At 39.6% G+C, this 16706-nt stretch overlaps 1 protein-coding gene across 1 annotated transcript in view; it reads right to left on the bottom strand.

Annotated features, from left to right (window-relative positions):
• The window catches only part of abcc4 (ATP binding cassette subfamily C member 4 (PEL blood group)), a 28860-nt gene extending 12411 nt beyond the window's left edge, over nucleotides 1-16449 (bottom strand). Inside the window, exons 1-14 of the mRNA XM_084920537.1 lie at nucleotides 16204-16449; nucleotides 14367-14477; nucleotides 10622-10742; nucleotides 10260-10484; nucleotides 9950-10039; nucleotides 9115-9278; nucleotides 8678-8803; nucleotides 7486-7735; nucleotides 6462-6566; nucleotides 6213-6302; nucleotides 5858-6049; nucleotides 2969-3063; nucleotides 2457-2543; nucleotides 1638-1734 (exon numbers count right to left, since the gene is read on the bottom strand). Coding sequence (XP_084776663.1) covers nucleotides 1638-1734; nucleotides 2457-2543; nucleotides 2969-3063; nucleotides 5858-6049; nucleotides 6213-6302; nucleotides 6462-6566; nucleotides 7486-7735; nucleotides 8678-8803; nucleotides 9115-9278; nucleotides 9950-10039; nucleotides 10260-10484; nucleotides 10622-10742; nucleotides 14367-14477; nucleotides 16204-16277 — 1827 coding nt within the window. The 5' untranslated portion in view covers nucleotides 16278-16449. The remainder of the gene's footprint in view (nucleotides 1-1637; nucleotides 1735-2456; nucleotides 2544-2968; nucleotides 3064-5857; nucleotides 6050-6212; nucleotides 6303-6461; nucleotides 6567-7485; nucleotides 7736-8677; nucleotides 8804-9114; nucleotides 9279-9949; nucleotides 10040-10259; nucleotides 10485-10621; nucleotides 10743-14366; nucleotides 14478-16203) is intronic.
• Between the last annotated feature and the right edge of the window lie 257 nt (nucleotides 16450-16706).

Genomic DNA, 16706 nt, shown 5'->3' on the forward strand with positions numbered 1-16706 from the left:
TGAAGGGCAAATTTGCCGCAGCTGGCTTGAACACATTCTATCAGAATCTCTTGCCAGGTTACTCCAACTTGACAGCCCTCGCTGCAAAACTGTTGTGCATGTTCGGAACCATGTATCTTTGTGAGCAAGTTTTCTCTGTAATGAGCATAAATAAAAAAAAAAAAAACTGCGCTCAAGGCTCACGCACAGGCACTTGAATCACATCCTAAAGTTAGCTGCCGCTCAGGATGTGAAGCCTGATATTGATGAGCTGGTGAAAGCTAAAAGATGCCAGGTATCAGAAGTCAAATAAACTATGCAACCCCACTGAAAGTGCTGCATGAGACACCCTGATGTAGTTCTGTGATCTGTGTGAATCACTGTGTTCTTTCTCCTCAGAATTTTCAAATAACTTGAGGTGTTTTGTAATTAATAGCCATGTTGTGCTTTTGGACACACTGTCCCCAGGCTCCAGCTTTATGTTTATATATTTTTATGTTGATGTGAGACTGTTTCTAATTAAATATATAAATCAAATATAATCAACCTATTCTGTGGTTCTTGTACTTGTTTGGGGAACAGGATTTCATTATTTTTATCTACATTGCTGCCTGCGAAGTGACACCCTGATGTAGTTCTGTGATCTGTGAATCAGTTCTGTGAATCACTGAGGCACTGTGTGTTTGTGTGTTCTTTGTCCTCAGAATTTTCAAATAACTTGAGATGTTTTATGATTAATAGCTATGTTGTGCCTGTACTATTTTGAACATACTGTCCACAGGCTCTAGCTTTATTTTTATGTTGATCGTATTAAAACAAAGAAAACAATCTGAAGTTGTTGTTTTTAAGTTATGTATACACAATGATTTTACCAGTCCGGCCCGCTTAAGAATAGACTTTTCTCCATGTGGCCCCTGAACTAAAATTAGTTTGACACCCCTGATCTAATATCTAGTGTGCAAAGCTGATAACTGACCTGAAGGTGGTGCCAGAGAACACTCAGAAACAAAAGTTCAGAGCAATCTTCTATAAGACTATTCAAGGCTGATCCACAGTGTTTGCAGTATAGTGATTATTTCAGATGAATCCTTTTATTAATCTGAAATAATCTTTTATCCAGAATTGAATTCAAAATCCTGCTCCTCACATACAAGGCCCCATCTTAGCTTAATGACCTTGTAGTATCACCCCATTAGAGCACTTCGCTCTCACACTGCAGGCTTACTTGTTGTTCCTAGAGTATTTAAAAGTAGAATGGGAGGGAAAGCCTTCAGTTTTCAGGCCTCTCTTCTGTGGAACCAGCTTCCAGTTTGGATTCAGGAGACAGACACCATCTCTACTTTTAAGATTAGGCTTAAAACTTTCTTTTTTGCTAAAGCATATAGTTAGGGCTGGATCAGGTGACGCTGAATCCTCCCTTAGTTATGCTGCAATAGACATAGGTTGCTTAAGGATTCCCATGATGCATTAAGTGTTTCTCTTTAGTCACCTTTCTCACTCACTATGTGTTAATAGACCTCTCTGCACCGAATCACACTTGTTATTAATCTCTGGCTCTCTTCCACAGCATGTCTTTTGCGCTGAAATGTAATAGCTGAAGGTAAACACAGTGCTCAGATACAAGTTTGGTACACAGGGATGATTTCATCTGCACCAACCTCTTTCAGGACAACAATCTGGTCAGCTGCCTTCAGGTACTGAAGCTGATGGGTGACCAGGATGCGAAGCTTGTTCTTCAGCAAGCCACAGATGCATCTGATACAAGAAAAACATTTCCTCTCATTCCAGTTTCTTTCAGTTTCACATAAAAACGTCAAACACTGTCAAAGGATTTTCTTCTTCTTTAGTACAGTTAAAAAGTTTGTATGTTATCTAAGAGGAAGAGTGTAACAGGAAGTTTGGGGTCAAGTTCAATTGTCTGCAAGACACTGGTAGTCCCGCACCCCTTCCTGGCTTAGCCCAACACATGCAAAGCTTTTGTCAGTTGTGTTACATCAGATGTGTTACATCATGCACAACAATAGAAACTTTCTCCTGCTGGGAGGTGACACTGAACGATTTCCAGCTTTGATGTATTCTTCCAGTAAGGGGCTTAACCCCACCCCTGACCTGTGATGTGACTGCTAACAGAAGAAGGATGAATAGCAAGGACAGAAACCTGTTTTGCAGAATTTTGATTAAACAATATAGCCATTCAAAGCCACTTCTTAAAGAAAGGGTTGCCTGAAGTTTTTTGTTCTTTGCCAAATAATCATGTGTAGACACAAAAGAACACTCAAAGAAAACTTAGAAAACGTCCAGAAAGCCTGCAGAACTACTCTTTAGTCTGGCTCCATGGAAGCTAAATATCAAGTCTTGTCCAGTCTTGTGCAAGACTTTTGCACATTATTGTAAATGTGTGCATCAAAAACAACCACACATTCTTTGCAGACTGATTGAGTCATAAATGCTGAAATGATTTTAACTGAGTCACTCACTGTTCAAAGAGGTGCCGCCCCACCTCTGCATCCACAGCACTGAGTGGGTCATCCAGAATATAGATGTCTGCATCCTGATACACAGCCCTGAAACCAAAAGCATGAATCCCTTTTTTACAGTAGCTGCAGCATCAGGCTTCATAGCAACAATGAGAGGTCTTTTTACCGTCATCTAAGAGTGAGAAGGTCTTCTGTTGTTTTTTGATTATCATTACTTCTGGCTCATGGAGTGCTTTAATTCAAGACGACTAAAAGAACGCGATCCATTCGTGCATGCATTTACTGTGTCAATACCATCTTAGGTGTTGCCAGGAAACAGTCTGCTGCACCTTCCTTTAAAACCTGTCCATTCCTGTTCCTTTAAAGTTTTTCTGCCTAAAGGGAAATCTATGCTGACATTTCATGTGTATCATTTACTGCTACTAGCAAAACAAAAACTAATGTGCAAACTAACAGCAGTCATGAATATCTGGGTGAACACAATAAAGCAGTCTGGTTCTCTGTCACACTACCTGGCCAGGTTGACACGCGCTTTCTGTCCTCCGCTGAGTGTAGCTCCTCTGTCCCCAATCAGTGTCTGGTCTCCATCTGGGAGTAGCTCCAGATCCTGGATGTATGGGCAGCAGAGTCTTATTACTGCACCATACAGTACCATGGGAAGAAGAGCATGTATTATTGCAGGGGTGTCCAACTCCAGGCCTCGAGGGCCGGTGTCCTGCAGGTTTTAGATGTTTACTTGATCCAACACAGCGAATTTCAATGGCTAAATGACCTCCTCAACATGTCTTGAAGTTCTCCAGAGGCCTGGTAATGAACTAGTTGTTCGATTCAGGTGTGTAGACCCAGGGTGAAATCTAAAACCTGCAGGACACCGGCCCTTGAAGCCTGGAGTTTCATAATAAGACAGCCCTGTCTTATTATGAAAATCAAGAGAAAATTGTCATATTTTAACTGGACGAGTAGTCACCAACACATACTGGTGTGCTACACCCATATAAACAGGCTTTGTTGTTGCTGCAGAGTACAACAATTACCAGCACAAAGGCACAACTTCAATTTGAAAAACAAAAAAACCCCCTTAATATTATTATTAATATTCCTTTTGATATTCAATAATATGCTGACTCCATGATAAAAATGCCACCCAACCTTTGTGCAAAGATGAATGACACAGCGACACTAGCCCCGTTTGTTTTATACAAATGTACAAGTGTTGAGCCTTTTAAGTGTATAAATGAGAAGAAAACAGTTTAAACAGTAACCTGCTAATGTAAAATACCTAACCTTTCACAATGACTAAGTCAGAACATTGAGTGACTGAGCATCTTGATGACAAAGCTATTCATGAGACTAGCAAATCATTTCTAGCCCTTTACAAGTCACAGATTAGATAAGATGCTCTTGTCAGAGCAGAATTTTTTTTTGTTTTACTTTGTTTATTGTGCACAGTAACATGACTCACAAGTAACTCATCTACTGAGCACAGCATGTGAAACCTCTACTGCTGGCAGATTAACAAGGGCTCACTGCAGTGCAGCCGTTATATCAGACATTTGCAAAAGTGCAGACATGCAAATCTTGTTGTAAAACTACATAAAAGTAAGCAATAAGTGATCATAAAAACAAAGATGAGAAATGCCACACAGCAAACGAGACGAATACAACAGGAGAAAAGTTGGACTCTCTATCCTCTCTGCACTCAGACCTCTGCAGTCGAGTCACTCGGTACCATTCACTTACAATTAGCATATAGTAAGAAAAAGTAGTGCTGCCATCTATGGCTCATTATTTTCAGTAGCTTTATGAACAGAACCAAGTCAGCTTGTTTCTAGACTGTCTACAGTCTACACACTCACTCATCCAAAAATCAATGTTGCCATCTTTCTCAGCAGATTGGTGACCTTGGGTTTGGTGATACACTGACACCAAACATCAATATTTTATCTGGATAATGAGAAGATCCTGGATGGAAGGAAAATACTCTAGGATTACTAGGAACAAGAAGTCCCAGCTCACTTAACAGTAGGCAAATTTTCTGACTGACTGCAGAGAGACGACAACATTCTGCCATCAGAGTGCTATTGCCAAACTGACTCCAATCAAGCCCAGTTTAACTGTGAGGATATAGCCTGCAGATGAAAAAGATGACCCCACTCAGTATTCACTAAAAACTTTGAACTATGTGTTAGCATGTGCGTCACTCTGTCCGTAAACACTACCAAAAATATTACCTCTGCCAAGGAAGTTGTTATAACACAGCAGATCGAGTGAATTTATGTGATCAACCTGCAGCTAAATCTTGCTTTTCAACCCCAGTAAACCCTGAAACCATATTGTTATACAGCCAAAAAGCAGCCTGTTAAGACTCACATAAAGGTGACAGCAGCTGGTTTCTTTTAAGGAACATTAAGAAAAACGCTGCTGCACAGGAAGTCATCTGTCTAATAAAGCTTAGAAAACATTTCCTGTCTCATTATTCTGCAGCATCACAGAGTCAAACAAACACAGGTCCCATCTCATTTATTGAGACCTTCGTGATCAACAGACTGGGTGAAGTTTCACTAATCCTGAAACACAAATCCTCCTATTCCAACAAACATGACACCAAAGTATTTTCATACCCCTGACCAGTGTTGGTCAAGTTACTTGAAAAAAGTACTCAGTAACTAATTACTGATTACTTCCCCAAAAAGGTAATCCCGTTACTTTACCGATTACTTATTTTCAAAAGTAATTAATTACTTAGGTACTTAGTTAATTTTTAAAAACACGATTTTCAACCTGAATAGGTGATAAAGCGATAGATCTTTCAGCCCAATTCTACTTTTTCTGCATAATCCATCATACAAAATGTAATAAAATGGAAAAGTCTCTTTTTAAAACTTGTTTTATTAGTTTTAATCTTTTAACTTTATGCATCAAGCAAAAAATTTAATTATATGCAACATTCTCTGACTGGAAGAAATTTGTTTAACATTTAAACAACGGTAATCTAATTACCGTTTTTGCAATAGTAATCCGTTACATTACTTGTTACTTGAAAAAGGTCATCTGATTACAGTAACACGTTACTGCCCATCTCTGCTCCTGACAATGAAGAGGGAACGTACTAGCAGCACCACACAGGAACAGAGTCGGTGCAAGAGAAAGGGCGTGACACACGCTGACACAGGTGATGCAAGTCATCAAACGTGTTTTCACATTGAATTAGTATTAGACTCCTCAAACAGAGGAAAGTGTAGTTGCTTCGGGACCTGATTTCACTGAAAAAAACAAAACAACAAAACAAGATCTAGTGCAACTTTGGAGTTATTTATCACCCTTTTCTCTGTTTCTAAAGGCTCAATCATGCACATAACAATGATTGAGTACTTTGTGAACTGCAAATGCAAATCTCTCACCCTCTTTAGAGCACAGGCTCTGATGACTCTCTCGTACTTCTGGGGGTTCAGCTCTTTTCCAAAAAGGATGTTGCTGCGAATTGTTCCAGGGAAGACCCACGGCTGCTGGGCTGCGTAGGTCAACTGTCCTTTGACTCTCAGCACCCCTTTTTCAGCTGGAAGTTCGCCCAGGATGGAGCTCAGCAGGGATGACTGATAGTGATGGTAGAAGGTAGAAGCACAGATGCGGTAAACGGACTGGTTTTTAAATAGCGTTTTTCTACTTTGAGTACTCAAAGTGCTTTATATAACAGCACGTATGGCATGAGTATGACAAAGAAAATAGATTACACAGCAACACGAGTAGATGTCTTACCTTTCCAGCTCCCACCGGTCCAATTACAGCCAACAGCTGATTCAAGCTGAGTGTGAGTGAGATGCTCTGCAGAGATGGAGCATCCAAACTCTGCAAAGAGAATAAAAATCTTACATCAGAAAAAACATTTTAAAAGTCTGCTGTTTAAAGTTACTATGAACAAAACAAAGTGTAGCCAAAGGGCAAGTGTGCACTCAGTTAAATTGAGGTCTTCTGATTGGTTAGAGCAGCAAGTGACATGTATCCAACCTTGTCCCAGTAGCAAGTCAGATCCTGAATCTCCACAGCAGCATCCTTCTCATCCTGTGGCAGAGCAACTGTGTTTTTCCTGATCTCATCCAGTGTCAAGAACTCCTTTACCACAGAAAGAGAGAAGTGCAATAGTGCCGAGTTCTAACACAGCCATGACAGTCAAATCGCTCCCATGATCATTTCCCAATGCAGTGTTACACAACAGCACCAAGGTGCCACATGTTTAAAGAGCAGCCTTTTACTACAGTGATCTGGTAAATTATTTGTAATATTATACAACTGACAGTGATGCCAATGAAAATTCCATTTAAATCTGAACTCAAGTTTAGGGGCAGAAAATTTCAAATGAGGAAGAACTTTGTTTTACACAGATGAACCATTGAGATGATGCTGTGTGAGAACAGCAGCCCCGGACTGAACATGAAGGGAGTAATGTAATGAGCAAATACTAAAGCCTTTATCTGCTTTTATGAGTCTGTTCATTGAAAGCAGAACCAGACTTTCAGAAGCACTGCTACATTCTGCTGGCTTTAACTGTTCAAAAGCTGCATGGCGAGAGACAATGACTTTAAACACACAAGCACGTTCAGTGAGAGACTGAGATTACCAAAAAGCACCACTGAATGACACAGGAAATCATTCCTGCCTGTGGCCATCTCCCTGTACACCTCATCCACTTAACACACTGTTTACTGCAACAGCTACACCCTTCTTGCACATGTTCTTTTTCAGCTATTTATTAATAAGTGACTTTTATGTATATATATGCCTGTATATATTGTGCTATTCTTAGTTAGTGTATTGTCTGTCTTTGTTAATGTTTGTTTATAATGGAGCACTGTAACAAAAAATAATTTCCCCTAGGGATCAATAAAGTATTCTGATTCTAAACCTGCACTGAAACTGTACTGGGCACGTCTCCAACAAGTCAACAGACCTTACTGTTACAAGGTCTGCTGACTCGACTGATTTTTAGTGAAGTCTTTCAGTGAAGTCGGAAAATAGCACCAATGCAGTGTACCTGAATCCTGCGGACGCTGACACGGCTCTCAAACAGCTTTTCAATAGCACTAGGGAAGAAGAGCGTCACCGTAAGTCGCACCGCACTGTAGAGAGACACCGTCACGAATACACGGCTGGCTGAGATGGTATTTCCCAGGAGGACATAGATGGCGAATGTGACAGAGAGAATGAGCTTGCTGGCGCAGAAAAATGAAGCCATGTTGAGACCTCGCAGGTAGGAGCTCTTCATGATCTTGGAGATCTCCTTTCTAGACACAGAACACCAACAATGAAATGTGACCAATGTTACTTATTCCTTAGCCCTTCACAAAAAAAAAAAACATAAATTACTTTCTAACATTCAAATGTTAGCGATAAAACAGAAAAATGCATCTATATGCAGTGTTGTCATAGATAGTAAACACCCAGACTCCAAACTGTTGTCCAGCCTAGAAGTAATGAACTAGTTTTTCAGCGTCACTCTAAGACAGGATGCTTCTAATTTTAGAGATGTTTGATTGATTGATTGATTGATTGGTAATTTGTTTCAACATGTGAACAATATACAGGTACATTTAGAAAAGAAAATAAGAGATTTGTGCAACATTTTTTAAATGTTGCACAAATGAAAGAAAGTAGTCCTACATATTTGTTTAATATGCGAGTTGAAGGACATATCCTGGTCAAAAGTGACTCCAAGGTTCCTCACAGTGTTAGTGGAGGCCAAGGTAATGCCATCCAGAGTAAAAGAATGATGTTCACGCTCCTTCTCTTACTGAGGAATGCAGATTAGCAATAAAGCAGCAATAATCAGCACCAGTACCAGCTATCAGTATTGTATCCAAACTGGAAAAAGCTGGACTGGTTTCTCCCCTGTTACCCTACACTACAACGTTCTCTCAGAAAACTGCCTCTTTTTCCTTTATTTACATTCTTACTCCCGCCCCAGACACATGTGTCTAATTAAGCCAGTGGTTTGGTAAGATAAGCATTTTCTTCTTGGTTCATTTTCAAAGTCAGAGCTTTGAGTAACACCCTTCATCAACTATCACAGTTGATGAAGGTCAGGATGTGCTCCAGAACCAGATCTGCACATTTTAAAATTAATTGCATAATGTTCTGGAAAAAAGAGCAAAGTTAAGTTTGCATTTCTTGATACTCAGAATTAATAATAATAATCATCATCATCATCATCATCATCATCTTTTTACCTTCTGACCTCAGAGACCAGAGCAGCGAAGGGCTTCTCCCAAGCGTACATCTTAATGATCCTCATTCCAGACACCACTTCATTCATTGTGCGGATTCTGCTGTCCGTCAGAGCAGCAGTCTTACTTCTGTAAACAAAATAGAAAACTCACGATTGAACAAACCTATCCAAACATCTAATATGCAACATCAATGTTCATCAGTTCCATCAGAATTATTCCTTAAAATGTTTTTCATCACCAAGTCTGTAAAAGACCTTTTTCTTTTGGGGGGAATTTAGCCAAAAATACTGAAATAAAATCAGACCAATCATAGGAGTTTTAGACTAAAACAATAGTTCCTTGCTACAGTTCCACAAAGATACACATTTCTGTTATGCTAAATCAGAGTTCAGCTCAGTTTCAGCGATCTAAGACTGAATGAGCATTTGTGGGTTTACCTGAACTTGGAGAAAAGTCTTCCGAACATGCTTTGGACAGGCATCAGAATCAAGAGGACCCCTATGCCTCCCAAGCATGAAGGACCGATCTCGTTCCACAGCAGCCCAACGACTGCAGCTGCCTGGAGCGGTCCCACCCACAGGAAGTGCAGAAAGATCGTCACCTATTCAGAGCAAAATATCTGGAATAAGTTGCATTACTTTAACAGCAATACATCTTTTAAGGAAGCATGGGAATTCCGCCATTTAGGAATGGCTACTTTCAAAAGACTTTATGAAGATCAGTGAAAGCATGACATGGTGTAATTAACATCCAGCTGCCAAGGAACAAAATACCCCCAAGAAGCTGGCATTTTCACAGCAGTCTCTGCCCACACTGATTAAAAGGAAACTCAACATTCCAATGAGGGAAACTGGATTTGGTACCAAGAGTGTAATTAAGCCTGAACCTCACGCTAGGAAAGATTTGCCAGAGTTTGTCTGAGTGAGTAGAGTCAGAACAGTCTGATGTGACACACATAAAAAAGATGAATTAGTGGGTGTGTATGTTTGAGTCTTTATGCATGCATTTAACCCTGAGTGGATTAAAGAAAATCCTAAATAAATTCAACACAACTGCATCTTTAAAATTAGTAGTTGCATAGCAGTAAAGTTGCATTCTGCTTACATGTCTCTGTAGTTAAATGAAGCTTAAGTGCTAGAAGGTGCCACTGGAAATGAGGTTTAGCTATAGTTAAAATATTGTTGCATCCAAGGGTTAAAGCAAATATTATTACTTAGCAACTAGTCTCAAGTCTTTGCTTTTTATTTGCTAAAAAATGTAAATTTCACATACTTCATCAAACTTGTTGACATCATTGGAGAGCAGGTTGACGATCTGGCCTGTGGTGGTCTTCCCCATGGCTGAACTGCTCAGATGCAGAGCCTTAAACAGAGATCATCCGTGAAGCAACATTCCTCCACCTCAAACACACATCTATCCACAGAGTTCTTAAAGTATTACATGACAGAACTTGGCAAGGTGATACAAGCACAAGAATGCAGGTACGGCCTTTAACAGTCCTCGCATGCAATCTAAATAGAGTTCAGTAACAACTAGAAAAGAAAGGGTTTTTCCTTTATCAAGGTCATGGACTCCTGCTCACCTTCTTATAAATCATGTGACACATGGCCACTCTGATCTTCATGCCTACCCTCTGCACATAGTAAAAGTAGAGGTGATGCATCAATGCCAGGCCAATGGTGCAGAGAGACAATCCAGCTGCATAGCCCAAGGTCTCATGAAAAGCTCTTGTGTTATTTGGGTCATAACTCTCAAAGTATTCAATAATCTTCCCCAATAAGATTGGCTGGACGACTTTAATGGTCTCCTGAAATGAAGAACAGATGAAGAACAGTGACTGTCAATACACAGTAAATACAGCATTGATTAACAATTCTGATCAACATCTCCACTGCTTTAAGTTTAGTTCTTTTCATTTTTAATTGTAATGAACACACCACTGACCTCAATTAGTGTAAAGATCCCCAGGACTGCATATGCTTTCCAGTAACACTTAACAATGACACCGGTGAGTCGAGGGGTCCGCAGCTCTTTGGTAGCCCTCTGGACCTCAAGATCCCAGATTCTGTCATGGAAAGATCATATTCATGTTGTTTTCCACTTTTGTCTTATAAATCCTGGAATTCAAAGCAGCAATTAAAGATGACATAATGAGGTCTCCCTGTCACTTGACTGTACTGCTGTGGTAAGATACAAAACAGGTTAAGAATTAAGCCATTTCTACGAGTTTGCTGTGGATGTTTTATAGGCTTTACCTTACATCGCCTCCTGTTAAAATTCAAACATCAGTCTCAGACATTAGTTTTTCTTTAACCTCCAAACTTTCATATTGTTTTGGTGTGACTAGCACAAATAATATTTACGTGAAAACAGTTTTACTCTGGCACTTTTTATCCAGTCAAAACGAGGTTTGGACACAGCTACTACGTGTTGGTTGCCAGCAGAGCCAGAAGTGTGAATGACCAGTATCATGTCATCATAAAATCCAATCAAGAGGTTAATTCACCTTAAACACTGAACAGGTGCAAAAAGGGTAAAACAAGGAAAATGGACCTGAACAACATCTAATGTTTACACCAAAGCCAAAGGTCCAACAATTGTTTGGATCATTTAAATTCCAAAGTCTTTACAAGAACAAACCTATAGGTGTTTAACATTCCTCTTAAGGCTTTTTATGGTTGCTTTGCAGCATTCCTTACTACATCTTATGGGAATATGCGGTTCCAACTTAACAACAATGACACCCTTAAACAAGACACAATTTCAGCTTTTATAGGCTCCATTTATTAAAACATTTGATTACAGAAGTCTTTAAGCACTTAATACATCAGCGAGCCATGCCGTTGCAGTCATAAAGGTGGATGTTAGAGTGCACCACAAGGCTTTTGATTGTTAGTTGGAAAGTTCAGTCTTTTGTCCATTCGCCAAGTCTGTTGTGATCCAACAGCACTTATATCGAGCCGGATGAAACCAGACTGTTCATCCATAGATCAGCAAAAATAAAGAAAACTGTTGAAATTATACAAATTATATCTACATCCCTGAATAAAAACTCACAGCTCTCCTTCCCTTTCTCAGGGAAGTTTATAGTCTTTATTTTGTCTCTGCACATTTCAATACTGCAGACAGAAAGCAGCAAATCTTGACTCTGGACTAAGAGTCTTTGATGTCCTAAACGCAGGATTTCCTACTCAGATATTGATCGTTTCAAGTTCCACTTGAAATTAGACAGCAGATAGCAAACTGCAATAATATTACTGAACAACCTGCTCAGAGGACAGTACAAGAAATACAGATTCTACATTACAAGAAATTTCACTTGAAAGACACCATCACAGCCTTTCTACAATCAGTTCACTTGGAATTTATAGTTGGTGAAGCTCAGTTTTACTGACTGATAATCACAAGGCACAGCTTTTCTAGCTTCATCAGATAAATAAGAAAGGTCTAATTTATAGTATTACTCATCTACTGTACTTTTAGTCCTTGACTGTTAAACATCACAAGGGCTCCTGATCATGGAGGAAATATTTCACTTGACAGGGTTGAATTCTGAATCACCATTATTTACGATTTCCCAGAGGTCACAAAATAAAAACCACAAAGATGAAGCAGAAAATATACAAAACTGCTTTACATGGAAATTTCTTTCTGGATTGTTGGCTTTCAGCATATACAGAAGTAACCTAAACACATTAAATCTTGTTTTGTTAAAACATGGCAGCAACACAAAGTCACAACTAAATAGTATATAGATGGCTTAAAGTGATAGTGCTTGTGAAAATGCCACGAGGGGGGGGAAAAAAAAAAGAGTTTGGTTTTACATCCATCCATCAAATTCGGCACTATGGCTAAAAGTCAGAGTGAACAGGTTGACAGTCTGTTGCAGGGCTTAGAGACACGACTGTTCACGCTCACATTCACAAACACAGTAACCAGTAACAACTGTGAGAGGAAGCCACAGGGGAGAACCTGCAAACTATACAGAAAGGGTGCAACTGGCCTGTGGATTCAAACCCAGGACACTCTTGCTGTGAGACAACAGTGCTAACCATTGTGCCGTGTACACTTGGACTAACATGTGGTGGAAAAATAAACTGAACACTGAGACTGTCAAACTGTCTTGAGATTTACTGAACAAACTTTTGCAAAAGGAACCCCACAGCATGAACAGAATCAACACCAGCAGTGATGCTGAATAAACAAAATCTCACCTCCTTTATACTCTGTGCAGCTCCAGAGCCGCGTTTTCCCCACTATCATGTACACACCTACTTGATAATAAAGAGTGTGTCTAGCAGTTTTGTGCCTGCTTCATCTTTGTGGACAATCAGTACTACAGTATTACATAAGGGTTAAATAACTTTTCTATTAGACATTAATTCTAAGTATCACAAAGCAAATACAAGAAACAACTATTTCAACTTTGATTCCAACAAGGCTGATGTTTCAGACACTGATTAAGGCTGGTCCAACCTCACCCATAGCAAACACCAATCCAACATCTAAATCTTTGACACACAATTTATTGTCTGTAGCTTATAGTCTCAGCTTATATATAACTTGTGTCATCACCCTCAGCATGTTACACACCTCATGACCCCTAGGCTTTGCAGACAAGGGTTGGAGTGGGGGGGGGGGGTAACACAACTAATAAAACCAAAATTGACTGAATTATAATGAAAAAATAAATGAATACAAGTCCAGGATAAATATAATAAAATACAAAAAATGTTTTATTCATATAATTTGATTGTACTGGTGGTACTTCAGATCAAACAGAGTCACCGGTGAGCTGAAGTGAAATCATAGTTAAACACATTTAGTGTAGTGTAATTTCCTCCAAACTTCTGTCATGTGGTGACTTAAACACAGAGCAACATAGAACTGAATGGACCATCTCACCGTAAAGTGTGATCCAAAACAGCTGCCCTATATTTCCTCATGCCACCACTATTTTTTAAAAAATGTTATAAAAATTGTCATTTAATGTTATATCTTACAAGATTCTCTATTGGAGACAGTACAGGTGACAAGCATGTATAAAGTCCATTTCTACTCTTGCTGATCACTCGACTATTTTCCTACTGCAACCCTCATTCTTTCAAACAGCGCTTTTATTCTATGCGTAGAGCACTTTGTCTAACTTTCATATGTAAACTCAACACTCTGATGTGAGGGGACAACTTGGGGTTCAAATCTTGTCCAGGGATACTTCAAAATGGCAGAGGGGATTGAACCATCAACCTTCAAAATAGCAGATAACCTACTTTACCCCCTGAGCCACAGCTTCTCAAACAGTACAGAGAGAAAATATTATTTATATAGTTAAAAACAAAAACAAAAAAACAGCCCGAAAAGTGATTTGTCAGTTATAAGTATTTCCCATAACAAGTACCTTGAAGGAGAGGGTAGTGAGTGGTATCACTTAACATTTAGAAATGGGTAAATGACCCAACTCCTAGGTATACTGGGGTGGCTGTATCTCAGGTGGTAGAGTAGGTCACCTATTAATTGGAAAGGCTGGTGCTTCAATCCCTTATACCGGACCTTGGTGTAGCCCCTCAGTTCATCCATGTTAGAAAGAAGCCTTCAAACTCAACACCAACATAGTCAGACACATGTGAATGAGCTAACAAAGCCACCAGATGTGATAGTGTCTTAGTACATAGATGTAAAGCTTCTCTACCTCTGCAGGTCCTGTCCCAGTTTCTCCGACCGGTCCTCTGCAAGCACTTGGTACATATCATCTTCCTCCAGCCTACGTTTGTACCCCGCCCGGAACAAAGGATTCAGCCACCTGAGGGAAAAATAAATCCAAGAGTCAGAGGGAAGTGGAAGCAGATGTCGAAAGAAAGAGGAGAGACCGCAGTTTATGGTTTAATTTAGCTGATCATCAACTCTACATGGTGTTAGAGCCGTGCAAAAAAACATGTAATATCCTTGCAGCAATGAAAAAAAAAACTTAAAATGACGTGAGAAATGTGTGGTAAAGCAGGACTTCATAATATGATGTGCTGGAGGCACAGATGGATTAATAGATATACAGGTTCAAACAAATAAAAAAAAAAAAAAACCAACAGCACTTACATAAAAGCAAGGATCCAAAATGCAGGTCTTTGTTGCTTGTTTACCTCACTTCGTGTCCATTTCATTTCTTTGTGTGTTTTGTAGTCACATTTTAATGGATTTCCTTTTCTCTCTTGACTCCTTTGTAGTTTATTTTGCACGCAGAAATGTCTCTTTGCACACACAGTGTTTTTCACTGAAGCCGTGCCAGGCCCAAACTGGAACAATTGCACGCATTTTTGCGGATGCCAAAAAGCAGACACTCACATGATGCTGCAGAACTATCGGGCCCAAAATTGGGACCACTGTTTACCAATGGCTATAGGAGGTGTTTACCAATGATTTACACAGTCAGTCTGTAGATTGTGTTGGACTTTTTTTTCCTTTTTAAAAAAAGATTACCACAACTCTGACAAGCTTAGACCCTTTTAAGGGATGCTCAAGCGTCCCTAAATGTCATCATAGCACCCATTAAAAACAAATAAAAGAAATTGTCTAAAGCACAGTGGACTGACTTTATATGGTTAAGAGACTTAGCTTAAAAAAGCTGTGCATGCTTCTCCTCTTATCTGCTTTTCTACAAACTGTTCTTTAACTTTGGAAAATTGTGGTCAGCATGACTGAGCCTTTGCCTCAGTCACTACCACTGTGACAGTACTATATTTAAATGTCTAAATAGATTGAGTTTGAAGGCAACATTTTAATATTTATCAGATTGAATTTAGGTTTCCAAAGGTGAAAAGGACTGAATGGTTGCACCATTTTACATAAATATTAAAGCCAATTTATTATATGCATGGCATTATCCTTGGAAACTGAGCCCCCCTAAAGGTTTTAACTTAGACTCGCCCCTGGTGTAAGAACTCAAGGGAGATTCTTTGGAAGAGAGGTAACAGCGCGTTGCCACTGGGCTAGTGCAAGGTAAACACGTCCAATTACCTGTAAAAATTAAAGAGCACAGGTGTATTAACAACGGCTACGTTCTACTCAGGAGGTCCTGCTTCTGTTCGCGAGGTTATAACTTGCTGGGAATTGAGAAATCAAACTCCGTGAGCTTGACGTGAGTGGTAAAGGAAACCGTCGTGTACAAAAAAGCAAAAAACAGCTTGATCGTCCACACAAACAAACATCCTCTGTGTTTGATACAAACCCGAGTAAACAATTGCCATTTGAAGCGGCTGTATTCAAAATAACTCAACGATAAAGCTTTGAATAAATATACAGGATATGCTTCTGACATTAAAGACTTGCCTAAAGTTTAAATTCTGTAACGAAAACCAGTCAACCGCGTTTTAGCCAAGCACCCGACTTCTGGTTTTCAGCAACTTTCGGTTTAAGCTGTTTTATGGCTCCACTTACTTTAAAAACAACATTTAGAAAACATATACATTTCTCCACATCCTTTATACGTGTTTTCAAGTTTCAACGTCAGCCCGCAGGACGTTTTATTAACTTACCAGAAAAATATCTTGGACAAAAAGTTCGCGGTGGCAGCCGGGTTCGTCTTGGCATCTTTGCTGACTTTTTCCATCGTAGCCCACGCTCACACCGCAGGTTCCCTTCAGCTCTTTCCCCTTTTAAAAAACTGCTCCTCGTGGCTATGTGCCGTGGCTTTGGAGCAGACATATGTTACGCGGAGGTCAGCAACCTCAAGGTCCGTTACATATTCTGTAAGACACATGGGCCTTCTCCTTAGAAGCGGTCCTAAAAAAAGAAAAAATAGAATAGAAATGTCTTTAATCGCTCCGCCCCGTCACACCCAATTGGTTAAAACAGTCGTGCACGCGCACTGACTGTGTGGCTGCGGTGCATTCACGTAACATGTTTAGAATGTCACAGAGTCCAGTTTGCCTATGATTTTTCTTCTTTTTTTTGGTCATTGATGAGGAAAAAGTAGTATTAAAGATACTGCAGATAGTTCTCTTTCTAATATGGAAGAGTCCTTGACACCTTCAGTTTT

This window comes from Perissodus microlepis, chromosome 23 (genome assembly GCF_051167445.1).
Source record: "Perissodus microlepis isolate ML-2025 ecotype Zambia chromosome 23, ASM5116744v1, whole genome shotgun sequence".
Lineage (NCBI taxonomy): Eukaryota > Metazoa > Chordata > Actinopteri > Cichliformes > Cichlidae > Perissodus > Perissodus microlepis.